This window comes from Rhea pennata, chromosome 13 (assembly GCF_028389875.1).
Source record: "Rhea pennata isolate bPtePen1 chromosome 13, bPtePen1.pri, whole genome shotgun sequence".
NCBI classification, from domain to species: domain Eukaryota; kingdom Metazoa; phylum Chordata; class Aves; order Rheiformes; family Rheidae; genus Rhea; species Rhea pennata.
In genome coordinates this window covers 8,222,650-8,235,051 of record NC_084675.1, presented here as the reverse complement: position 1 = coordinate 8,235,051, position 12,402 = coordinate 8,222,650, and the positions used below count along the sequence as shown (strand labels likewise).

General features: G+C 40.1%; 1 protein-coding gene across 1 annotated transcript in view; it reads left to right on the top strand.

The window, feature by feature from the left end:
* NKD1 (NKD inhibitor of WNT signaling pathway 1) overlaps window positions 1–12,402 on the top strand; it is a 105,505-nt gene that overhangs the window by 74,085 nt on the left and 19,018 nt on the right. Inside the window, exon 5 of the mRNA XM_062586526.1 lies at window positions 11,723–11,829. Within this exon, the coding sequence (XP_062442510.1) occupies window positions 11,723–11,829 (107 nt within the window). The remainder of the gene's footprint in view (window positions 1–11,722; window positions 11,830–12,402) is intronic.

The window sequence follows — 12,402 nt, the reverse complement described above, 5'->3', positions numbered from 1 at the left end:
TCACCGCTGTTGCGCATGGGATGTGCATTCTCTGCCCATGCCATGCCTGATCTCTGTAGGTAGGATATCACCCTCTCTAGCTGACATCCCACAACCTCCTACATATGCTGAATGGTATTTTTGCTAAATGGTGTGTTTTGTCTATGGTTGGAGAATTTTGTTCTGGGTTATTTATCCTCTGCATTAGGCTGGGAAGATCCTAACTGCTTTAAGTAACAGTTTCATGTTACTCTCCATATTCAGCTTGTTCTACAGTGCTGGAAAGATGTTATGAGCAAACACAAGGAAGCTGAATTTTTGGTTCAAGGACACAACAGCAGAGGTGAGAGCACAGCCTGAAGTTTCCTGAATCTGGATCTGTTCTTCTGTCTTTTGCATGGTGATGGACAGAGGTTTTAAAGGTATAGCATACAACTAGCCTTTCCAATCCTAAAAGCCTATCTATTCTTAAAAAATACTAATTTTGTATAATGTATAAAATAAGATTTTGGTAGAAAACTGGGTTAGTGAAAAGGGAAGTGAGCAAGCATTTCAAAAAACAAAGAGTAGATCCTTAGCAAACACTTCAAGAGATGTAAAGCTTTTAAAATAATATTATATGCATGTTCAGATATTTATAACAAAATTGTTTTTCCATACTGTTTACTTCCACCCAGGACTGGCAATTTTTCCTGCTTCATAGAGAAGCTGAGATGGTCTGAGTTGTCTTTAAAAAAGGATCAGTTAATGCTAAGAATATTCCTTTACCCTCAGCCAGGCGTGAGCCAATTTGCTGGGGGGCAAAAAGGCTCTGGTGGGTATTGGTTGAAAATTGAGGTCTAGCAATCTCTCTAGTTGCTCCTCTTCTAGCACGGGAGACCAAGACCATCTGGGTGCCTGGAGGGAGCAGTAGAAGTGAAGGGCAGAAGGAAGCAGCATAGGGAGGTCTCATCAATTTTCCTTGCTCACTGCAGAGATACCACATAGCTCCCTGGTGTTGCCATGTGCCTCTGCACTTGCTCAGCAGCTCACAGGCCATACTGTGCTCACCTGTGAGTGGAGCTGGTGGGAAGCAGCAGGGCTGAGCCAAGGCCTAAGCTGTAGTGGAGAGAAAGGAGTGACATGAGTCTTGTGCTCAGCATATGAGACTTGGCAAGGATTGGGTCTGAGTAATCAGGATTCACCAAATCGATCTGGGCTGCTGACATTTCTCTTGGGCTGTCAACATCAGAGGAGGATCTGTAGCAAGTGCAGGTGGATGTATCTGAGCAAGCTGTTAATCTAGTCTAGGTTGGGTGGCAATCACAATGCTTAATTGCTCCCTGTGAGTAGACCTGCTGTCAAACCCGAATCATCATTCGGGCTGGCTAGACATGACCAGCCGTGTTTGCCTCTGTGTCCTGCTCTCCTGCCTCTGCAGCAGCAGCAAAGCTTGAAGGCAAGATCTATTATCAGTTACATCTTGGCAAGCTGAGGAGCTCAGGAGCATCTAGGAGAGACTGTCAATATAATGTGTAAGGTATAGAGATAAAGATACATCACTGTACGTGTGTAGCAGTATAAAAAAAGTACTTGAACTTTGCCCCAGGACATCCATCACCAAGAACAAAGACTGAAATATGGGAACAAGTCAGTTAGGAGTTTGAAAACAATCTCTCTGGAAGCATGATGAATACCAGTGGTTTCATTTATTCTACTTGAAGAACAAAGGTCCTTTTCTACTTTTAATTTCCCAGCAACGATTATTACCAGTTATTTTTCTTGTAGCTTTGACCACAGTTCGTGGAGGTTTTATTAAACATGTTTTTGAAAAGTGAGTCAAAATGCCATTCTTCTTTGACTCTCTTGTGACTTTTTTTTTTACCCATGTAAAACTAGAGCATATTTCCAGGCAAGATTTGGGGCCAGATAATACTCTCATGCTGGTGTTCATGGAATCATTCCAGTTTTATGCTCTTGTAGTTGAAAGAAGTTTTGGCCCTTGCTGTTTCAGAGGACAATATATTCATTTCAAATTCATTGCCTTTACATGAAACATTAAATTCATTTTAAGAAACTTGAATAGTGGCTGCATTTAGTAGACAATATGTCCTGCTGTGACTTCCAAGTATTCCAGAAGTTACCGGTTCTCTTGTGATTGACTTGACCTTGACACAGCCAGGCAACCAAGTTTTTGGAGTGCTCATATTGCTGGGTTTGTGACGGCTTTCTGCAGTGGGATTTTGTTTAGATCCCCTGTGCATGCTCCTGTAAGTCCCTTTCTCTCCTACCTGTAGAGATTTCACCTCTCTGAGCATCTCACGTTTAAATATTTCTTGCTTCTCTGTCATGCATTCAGAAGTAGAAACTGTCTAGCTGGGCTTGAATTTAGGAGCCATTGTTTGATATAGTTTGAAAAGCTAGAGTGATCCCCGAACCTTGGGGCTGGATATTTTAGACACAACAACCTGTCATCTTGCTGAACCGAACAAATGCACAAGCATGTACATCCGGATGCAGAGAGGCACTTTCAGTGAAAAGCAGATTGCTGTTGCCAGTTGCTATTGCAAATTCAAAGTGTGTATCAGTCAGGGTGCTTTTGTGTGCTTCGACTCCACTTCTGCTGCAGTAGCTACAGAAACCCAAAGTTTTACCTCGCCAGGCAGAACAAGTGCCCTTTGTTACCTAGACAGATTACAGCTTTCTCTAAAGTCTGCTCTTCATAAAAGCCCAGCTTGAACAGTGGAAATTCTGACTTGCCTCAGATACTGAGGAGACTTTTATAGTTTCAAGTAGCTCCAGGGTTATATTTTAAAAGTTGAATTTCATCACATGTTTCAAGTTTGGTTGGAAAAAAAAAACATGATATTTTTAGCAGAAAAAAGTCCCCCCCCACACACACCTTTTTTTTCTTAACAGATGTTTCATCTCAATCATATCCAAACCTCAAAGCACAAGTAGCAGTCAACCTTATTCTCCTGTGGAGAAAAAGATAAAATGTCATTTGTTTGGAAGAAGGGTTTTTTGTAACCACAACTAGTTTGTGAGTAAAAGCAAATAATAAATGCAGCGCTATGGGGTTGTGGAAATGAACCTGAAGCAACATTTCTGCTCTTGAAAGAACTTGGAGTCCAGCTGTTCTTATTAGATGGAAAGTCCCAACCCCCAGCCTCCCCCCCCCCCCCAAAAAAAAAAAAAAACTCAGTAATCAGATTTTTCTTGCTTTATAAATCTGATGCAGCAATCCAGGTCTTTTCAGCAATGCAAGATGACATACAAGTGCCCAGCTTTGTACTGAAAGCGATTGAAAGCTGCAAAGGTGACAAAAGGAGAGAGAAGGAATAGTAGTTATAAAACAAAATACCCAGAAGTAGGAGAGTTCCCACGAGGAATTGTTGTGGGGCTGCGGAGGAGCCGGGGAGCGCGGCCATGCGGTGTAGTCGGGCTCAGCGCCAGTGGGGCTCTGGCGAGGCCTGTCTGGGCAGCCTGGACTGCGTGTGCAGAAGACTTATTTAGGGGCAAATTATATTCCCTCCTAAGGATTTGTAAGCAGGAAGCTAACCCCTGGTATTGAAGACCTTTTTTCTTTTCTTTTCTTTTTTGGTTAGTATTTTAATGAGTCTTTGCGGAGCGTGGAGTCATGGGTGGGGAAGGATGTTCTTGGTAAGGCAGAGTTTGAAGGCAGTTGCTGTCAGCGGGACCTGCGAGCCTCGTGGAGCCCCTGACCTGCTGCCCCAGCCCCTGCACCCCTGCCTTATGCCATGGGCAAGCAGTTATTGTAGCCCAGATTTTGAGATACTGCATTTTAAACAAAAATCCCCAATGACGTGCTGAAGGAAAAAGTATTGCAAGGTTTTCCACCAAAGCAGTAGCTCAAGGGGGAGCTGACTGAGGCGCTGCGATGTGCAGGCTCTTGAGAATGCTCCAAAATGGAGCTGTCTCCTCTTTTGGGTTGGGAATGGTCTGTTGCACGGGGGACTTCCACTGCTGGCTGTGCGCTTCAGGTCATTGTACGGGTATTAACAGCGAGCAATTAGTTGCGTTTGCTGTATGGAAGAGTTTTCTGTAACGAGGTCCTGTGTGGTTGCTAGATTTTAAGCTGGTGGTGGGGTCTAGTGTTTCCAGAATTTTATTTCTCTGGATGTTGCCCAGTGTGTGATGCACAATGCAAGTACCATCGCTTAGCAAGTAGAAGTACAGAAAGGGGACCCGTGTGTGTGTGCACACGGACATGCAGACCTGTTAGTCGCTATGTTCCTTTCCAGTTGTACAGTATCTTGGAGATAAATCTCTCTTCTCACTCAGCCCCCTCTCCTCTTTGGCAGTGAGGTGTAGGCTCTGAACTCGCTACTGAAGCGTAACTACAAGAGTTGCCAGATGTGCAACCGAGTCATTACACTTAAATTATAAGTGTATAATTAATATATACGTTTTATATATATATATATATATATATACATATAATTAATATATACATAAAATATAAGTGTATAATTAAAATATAAGTCCACAACTGTGCATTCTGTAACGGGCCAGCTTTGTGAGGGTCACAGCGACTTTCTTTCTCAAGGGAAGCAATTCTGATGAAATGAATCTTACAGTTCAAATATCTTCAGAGGCCCGATTATCATAGCAAAGGTGGTGGAAACACGGTTTTCCCATTGAACATCTAAGTCAGATAGGAGTGAGTTTGATATCAGAGTCCTCATTTTTAATAACATTACCTACTCCATTTTCATTTGAATAAAGGATTACTTAGCCCCCCTCCCTTTTTTTAGCTCCTCTTCCATTCTGAATCTCGAGGGCAAAAAATCCAAAGAGACAAGGAAAGTTAAAGACAAAAAATTCTGTATGAGGGCACATATCTGCAATTTATACTGAGAAGGGAATTTAAACAACACAGTTGTCACCTATTACTAATCAAAATCAGTGTATGGCCATCTTTAGAGAAGAGAGGTCTGTCTTCTTTAGAGAAGAGAGGTCTGTCTTCTTTTCCTTTAAGTTACAAATTATCACTTGGTGTCTCTATCTGTCACTTTTCAGTGAAAGAGTTAAGCACTTTGCAGTTCCATTTAGAGCTCTAGGGACACACAATACTGTAAGTGGTCCATATGAAAGTGACAGTTTTGACTTAGGAAGCGTTTTCCTGTATTAAATGATATAGATTGTTATAGCAGATTGCATTCTGATAATGTGGCTTTTGATATGCCTGCTGATCAAACGCAAATCTTGCTACTACAGGTATCATCCTGAACTATTCTGACCAAACCTTATGGAGATCCCCCCCCCCCTTTTTTTAGGGAGGGGAGGGAGAAATGATTTCCTTTGATCTGCGATGAGGAAGGGGAAAAAAAGGCTGTTCTGTTCGGGCTTTTGGCTAACACAACAAACAGTGTTTAAAATTTAACTTTGCTTAATTAATTAGTAATTCTGTTTAGTGCTGTCTGATCTTCATCCAAAAGGTATTTTGAAGCTTGAGAACTGAACATCAAAGTGTATTGGGTGAAGATGGTCAAGTAAGGCACTTAATCTGGCAGTTGCTGTTGATGAAATACAGCCAGTTGGGGAACTAATTGGGAAAGAGAATTGTAATCTGGCAAAATTCAGCAACTCCCTTGTTAAAAGGAGTGCATGGGAAGGCCAGGTTTAGTGTTTAAATGCGTGTGAGATATTGGCTAGCTAGCCAAGGGAGACTGTATTGTCCTTTGCATGTGTACTGTTACTATAATCCTTTCTTTGGTAGAGAGATACTAGAAATATTTCCTTGGAAACTCCCCTCCTCCCCAAGCAATGACCAAAACAAGAAACCAAACCCAAACGAAATCTGTTGTGCTTCTGTATCAAAGTTGGGAAATACTTCTGTTTGTTTGTGTCACATTATTGGGGCTGGCAATTGGAATCGAAGCTTGAGGGAGGCATTGCTGCACAGACCTGTGAGTCTGAGTAATATTTATTCAGGGGAGAATTTGTTGTCTGATCGCATTTGAGTGAATTTCAGTTTAGCAATTCTCAAATATCCTAGTGGTGACTAGTCAGTCAGAATCATTATCTGATGCCTGAATGATTCAAGCATATTTTGGTTGTCTATTTTTGTTTGTTGTGAGCTGTCACACGACCTGAGTCACAGCCCCGCCGTTTGGTGTGTACTGTTTAACCAGCTCCCTTGGTTGGGAGCTGGCAGTACGTCTTGTGACACTATGAATCCTTTTTTTTTTTTTTTTTTTTTTCCCTTCCATTCTGTGGTCTATAATTGAATCTTTAATTTGTGTTGTGACCATCAGGAAACAGAGAAATGGAACAAGATGACTTTGCTCCGTGTTTTCAGGTTGAAATGTCTAACCTAGACTAATATGAAGCACCACTGGTACAGCTCTTGCTAAATTGGTTTTGCCTTCTTGCACTGCGCTTAAAAAGAACAATTAATTTCCCTGCAGTGAGCTTCAGAGAAGGCAGCTTGAGCCTTGTCGTTCTGAAGGGTGTGTCTAATTCATCAGCTTCAGCTTTCAGCCAGAAAAAGCTGAAAACATGCTTTTGGCACTGACCCAGGATGAGCCTGATTTTCTATGTCCTTCCTCTTGTGGCATGGGCCGGGAGTGTCACTTGCCCGTTGGTCCTGTTCTGCATGTGTTATTTGGCGCTGGAGAAGAGGACCTCCATAGAGGTAAAGCTGTTACCCTCAGAGATGTATTTCATTCAACTCTGAAATAAAGATGAAATGTGTGCCTAATGGGGGTGATGTTTCTGTGTTCATGGCCTCCTGGAGAACTTGAAAGTGAAATCTGAATGTGAATGCAATTGTTTGCTTAAAGGACTTCTCAATTTGGACTTTGAAGCACAGTTGTTATTGCTCTGTTTGTCATTGTGCAGTCAGCAAAGAATGTCAGTCATGTTTGTCAAACCTGATTTGCAATGAAGAGTGTTGACAGAACCAGATAATTTAGACATCAGACTTCGGGAAAAGAAGCATAGTTCTTTTTCTATCCCTTCTGTTGTCATAGCCTCTGAGTTACTGCGTTTAGTAGGTCTGTAAATTTGGAATGAAACCCTTACCCCATTGACATCAATAGGAATTTTACTGCTGAGCTCGTTTGGACCAGCTCTTCAGTGTTCAACTCGACCAGCTTGAATATTGCTACTGAAGTTCAGTCTGAGCTTTTAAAGAAGTGCTCATGTCTTTGTTTCTTTGTCTTGTTACTTCTGTGCATTTTTTATCCTACTCCCCCACAAGTCTCGGATTCTGATGTGTGGTTTGTTGCTTTTGCCCATGTAGATGTAATGTGGTTGTCCCATTGCTTCTGCTAGTCTTTTTAAAGCATTGCTGTGGAATCTAGTCTACCCAGCTTTAGGGGAAAACTAGTATTTCACTTCAAAGCATTTTGTTTCAGGTATACCAGACGTTGAATTTCATAGGTGGCATTTTTGTCAGTTCTCCAATTTTACCTTTATTTTGCTTTCTCTCAAAAATTACATAGCAGTGACCCTGACATGAAATTCATAGCCTCTCCTGTAGTTCTGCTTTCTGAGCTAGGTCGCTGTGATCCTTTTGATGCCCTTCTAAATGGCTGCCATACCAGAGAGGCTCTGAAGTAGTTCATCTTTAGCCTGAATTCTCGTAGCTACTATGCAAATTTTAACTAAGTAGCTGTAACTTAGGCCTGAGGAGCAATTGGAGTTTCATCCTTTTTTGTTTTCTGACTACAAGATGCTCTTAATCTCACCAACTAGAATGCTTGGTGCAGCTGAAAAAAAAAAGTGAAACTATGTCCATATTTTGAGAAGAAAGATTATTTGCTATAAAGTATGGTGCTTTGCTTGAATGGGGCTTTGAGAAACCTGAAATGACAAGCCACCTGAATGACAGTGAAAGTTAAACACTCACTTTTCATCTTGACTGCAGCTCTATATTGGCTTTCTGACCCCCCCCCCCAACCCCTCCATCTAAGGTGTAAGACAGAGGTGAGTGAAGAAAGCTTTGGCTGTCTGAAGTATAATTTTCTATACTGACTCAGTATATTCAGTACAGCAATCAATTTTACCTCATTTCTGTGATTTTTTTGGGTGATTCCTAAGAAGCAGTTAGAATTATTACCTACTTCTTTCTTAAGGATGAATAAACCTTTGAAAAAAGACCTAATTCTTCAGGGATGAGTCTTAATACCTTTAAAATGGTGATCGTTTTCTCCTCCTCTTCCTCCCCCACCTCAATTATGAGCAATTGGGTGGTAATAATTAACAATCCTTAGAGAGAAACATCTGCTAGTACACTTAAGCCAGTCAGTTTGTTTTTCATGAAAGAATGGTATTTCACAATTTTTCCAAGTTAATATTTTTCCTTTATTGTCTTTCCAATTTAAAATATTGTCCAGACGCATTTTTATAGTGTCTTAAGGTTATAGAAGTGAATACAAGATCATTAATAATGAACAAGAAAAGAGAACATCATAAAGAAAACATATGCAGTATTTCAATTCATGAAACATTCTGTTGTGGAACATTGTTTCTGAGAGCATATGGTTATTCCCATGAGAAGTAATAAATATACATTCTTTTCCAGTTGTGGATTCCCACAACAACAAGGGTAGCTTTCTCTTTGTATTTGTCTATATAGTATGTTCTCTTTGTCAGGACTTGTTATCTGAGTGGGGAGGTAAGTATGTATTTTTGTACAGATGATATATTGTACACGGACCTATTTCTGATGGCCTAGGCTTTGGAAACTGAAGTCTATTAATTCTCCACAGTCCTTTGAGATAGCAATCTTGTCTGGTCTAGTTTAATATCATTGGCAGAGCTGAAAGGAAGTTCACATTGTGAATATATCTGAACCTTGGCATGCAATTCACTTGTGGATCTCTGTTTACAGGCTGCCAGTTTTAACTGTCCCAAGCAGACATTCTCATTTTATTTATAAGTAGCTTCAGCATGTGTTTGTAGCCCTCATGAAGTTGAGCAGCATGTCAATAATCAAAGCTAAGTATGGAAACAAGATATCAAACATATGTACTTATCTATTCAGACAAAAAAAGTCGTATTCCAGTATGTATTTTTCAGTTTTCATTGGGTTTGCATAAGGCACACATATATGCACAGGCACATTTTTTGATCACCCGTAAGTATTATTTTAATATATTCATATTCCCATTTAAAGTTTCTTCATTTGGCCTTTTTTTTTTTTTCTTTTCCTGAATGAAACCTGACATTGAGATGAGATCACCAGATTTCCCCATTTCATCTGAGCTCAGAAATGAGTAACTGATTTCAAAGGATAATTCCCTGGAGAAGCAAGGCCAGAGAGTTCTTCAGATCAAAGGTCAACGAAGCTCAAAGAGGATAATTTCTGGCATACAGTATTTAAACTCTCTGAAGGAGTGTACTGCAAGATGTATCCCCTCCTTCCCCAATAGTTGAACTCTTGTTTTTTGAGAAGGGTAATTTGTCAGAGCACATTTTTTCCTCTGTTACATAAATAATACATTAAAGTGGAAGCTTCCTATCTGAACACGCATGCTCTCCACTCAGAAAGCTTACTGAACGTGCCAGTTAAAGTGCCGTTCTTGCAGCCTGAAGGTGACCTGGTGCTGGTGGCTCTGTTCTTACTCTTTGCAGCAGAAGAGCACAAAAGTGAAATTCAGAGAATACTTGATGAGATATTTCACTTGGACAGAAAAACCTAGCAAAGAGCATTGGGGCAGGGGATATTTGCCTTTTACAGAATCTGCTCCTCAGTTCTTTCAGCCTAATGTTGTCTGGGATGCTGAGCTACAGCATTAATGGACAAAAGAACAGTGTAGAAATTTTTTGGCTGTTATGTACCTTTATATGTTGAAAAGTATGTGTGATAATAGATATAGAAGTTTTTTTCAGTTGGTTATCCATTAATCCAAAGAGCTAAGGGTCATACTAGCCCAGCTTTCACTTCACAGTCCCTAGAGATTGACAGTGAAGCTGTAGAAAGTCCCTGACAACAAGTATTTCTATTATCTTGGTTAGATCCATTCCTGTGAGAAACTGCTCACTGATAGAAATGAGCCACTCAAAATCCAGAGGCATATTTAATAGTTGCAAAGAACCTCTGATAGTGTAACTGTCCTTCTTACGAAGGCCCTTCTTACCTTTTCGTTTCTAGTTGCTTTTAGAATGAAGCTACGAGGCTGGATAAAGGTAGATCATTTAAACTGTTTCCAGATGTGATCTTTTTTGTTTGTTTTATGAGGGTCTTTTTTTGGTCTTAGTTTTGAATTTCCAGGAACATGGAGCTGTATTTATGGACAAAGGGAATATAAGGTATATATGGCTGTTCTTCAGATATACTTCAAAGTTCTGTATCATAGGTAATATATATTGGCTATATTCATTATGGTAAGCGCTGTACAAAAACCTCCTAATAAACAGTCTGTGCTTGTCCAGTAATGCCCAGTTAGATGGACAAGGAAAGGCACTGTTGCAACTTTTTCTTGCTTGAGCCTGACCTTCCTCCTTAGCTTGTGTGTGGTATAGGGAATCCAAGCAAGGCTTGTAGTAGAAATCAAAGTGTATCAATGTGTGAGTATGTACATCATAACCTACATGATTATTTGCATTTGTACAGTACATTGTGCATCTCTATGGAAGCTGGCACTGGTATAACATCAAAACTGCCCATGAGTATCAAAGTTGGGAAATTCCAAAGGTTAAGGTTTCTGCTTCATTGCTCCCTTGTCTTCACTGCTTATCTGGGGTCTTTGTAGTGTATCATAGATTAAAAAAAATGTGTTAAATCCAAACAAAGAAGTAAGATTAGAAAATGTGATTCATTGCAGTGTAGCAATCTGAGTGTTATGGCAGAAACCTTAGCTTTTGGAATTTCTAAGAGTAGAAGGCTATGGTAAGGGGAGATTTTTTTAAACGTCTTGTTCCTATTTGTGCAAGAAAATGTTGAAAAATGGCAAATGCAACTGTCTTGTCTGGTGTGGTGGTGCCTTACTTTCCTGGCAGAGTGCTTGGGAGGCATCTTGGTAGCACTGAATACCAGCAGAGCCAGAAACTAAACCCTGTTTGAAATGGCTTACTCTGAAGTGAAAGGGATCATGTTTCCCTTTTTGTAAGGAATCTGACTCTACTAAATTGACATGTGAGATCTCATGTGAGATCTTACTTGCAGAGGCATCACCAAGAAATGGTTCCTACATAGCATTAGGATAAATGTCTTAGATAAATGCAAATGCCACATTGCAAAATAAAAATGCAGACTTTAAGGCCTACATTCTTGTAACTGGTTCTATTTTACAGAGGCAGGCAGGATTACTGATATGCCTAGTGGAATATGGGCATAATGTTATTGGCAGAAGCACTTAGACATGGAAAATACATATCTTAAAAAAAAGAATTGAGAGCAGAGTTGAAAGTCTCTGCATTTTTCATAGGTATAATGACTATAGAATATAGAATTCCTTTTCTTCAGCTATTGTGCTTCTTTACCTACAAGGCTGAGTGCCTCTTTACAAGCCAAAGACACAGGCATTCAATGTTTTTCAGAATTATTCAACTTACAGTAATGGTTCTACTAATATGTATTCTCATAATGCTATCTTTGAACCTTCTCTGACTCTACAGAGGTTAGTAGGAGAGGCTGGGCACCAAGAGCTGGTGGTAGATAGTCTGCTGAAATAATTCCAGGTATGCAGTGAACACAAAGGCAAATCAAGTTTAATGATCCTCTCATACAAGTTTGTTGAAATCACACAGTCCCTTATAAGTGTTTTTCTCTTAAATACATTTTTTGCAGTGGCTTTGCCTCCGGAGAAGACAGATGGAGTTTGCAGTGGAGATGAAAAGAAAGTGGAAAAAGAAAGTGATGCACGGACAGGTTCCAAGAAGCAACTAAAATTTGAAGTAAGTCCTCTGTATTTTCAAGTTTCACTATACTGACGTAATTAAGGTAGATAAATAACCTGTGGCCCAAATAGTGCCCTCTGGTGTATATGTGTAGCTTGTGTTGATTGTAATGAGTAATGAGAGAGCAGAATTGTCACGAGTCTGTGTCTTACTATCAGTGGAATTGTTCCTTATGGAGTGATTATTGAGTTTTATTTCCAAGTTCGGATAGGATCAAACAATGATGATCCCTCAGCAGGCTCTGAAACATAAAGAAAGCTGTTTGTTTTCGTCCCCTGTCTGTGATCCTTTCAGAAGTAATTTATTATGCCACCCACCAAGTTATCAAATCTTTAGATTGGTTTTCATGGACGATTGCTCTTGATTAAATCTTCCTAATATAAAAGATGTTAGTGAGAGCTTACTTAACCACCAGTGCCTCCAGAGTGAAATAACCTTGATCTACCATGCTGGAAATCCCTCTGATCAGGTGGGAGGAGGAGAAGAATCCCAAGAGGAATCAGTTGGATGGTCTATTTCCTTGTAGACTTATAAACATCATAAAACTGCCAGACATTGTGCATAGTTGGC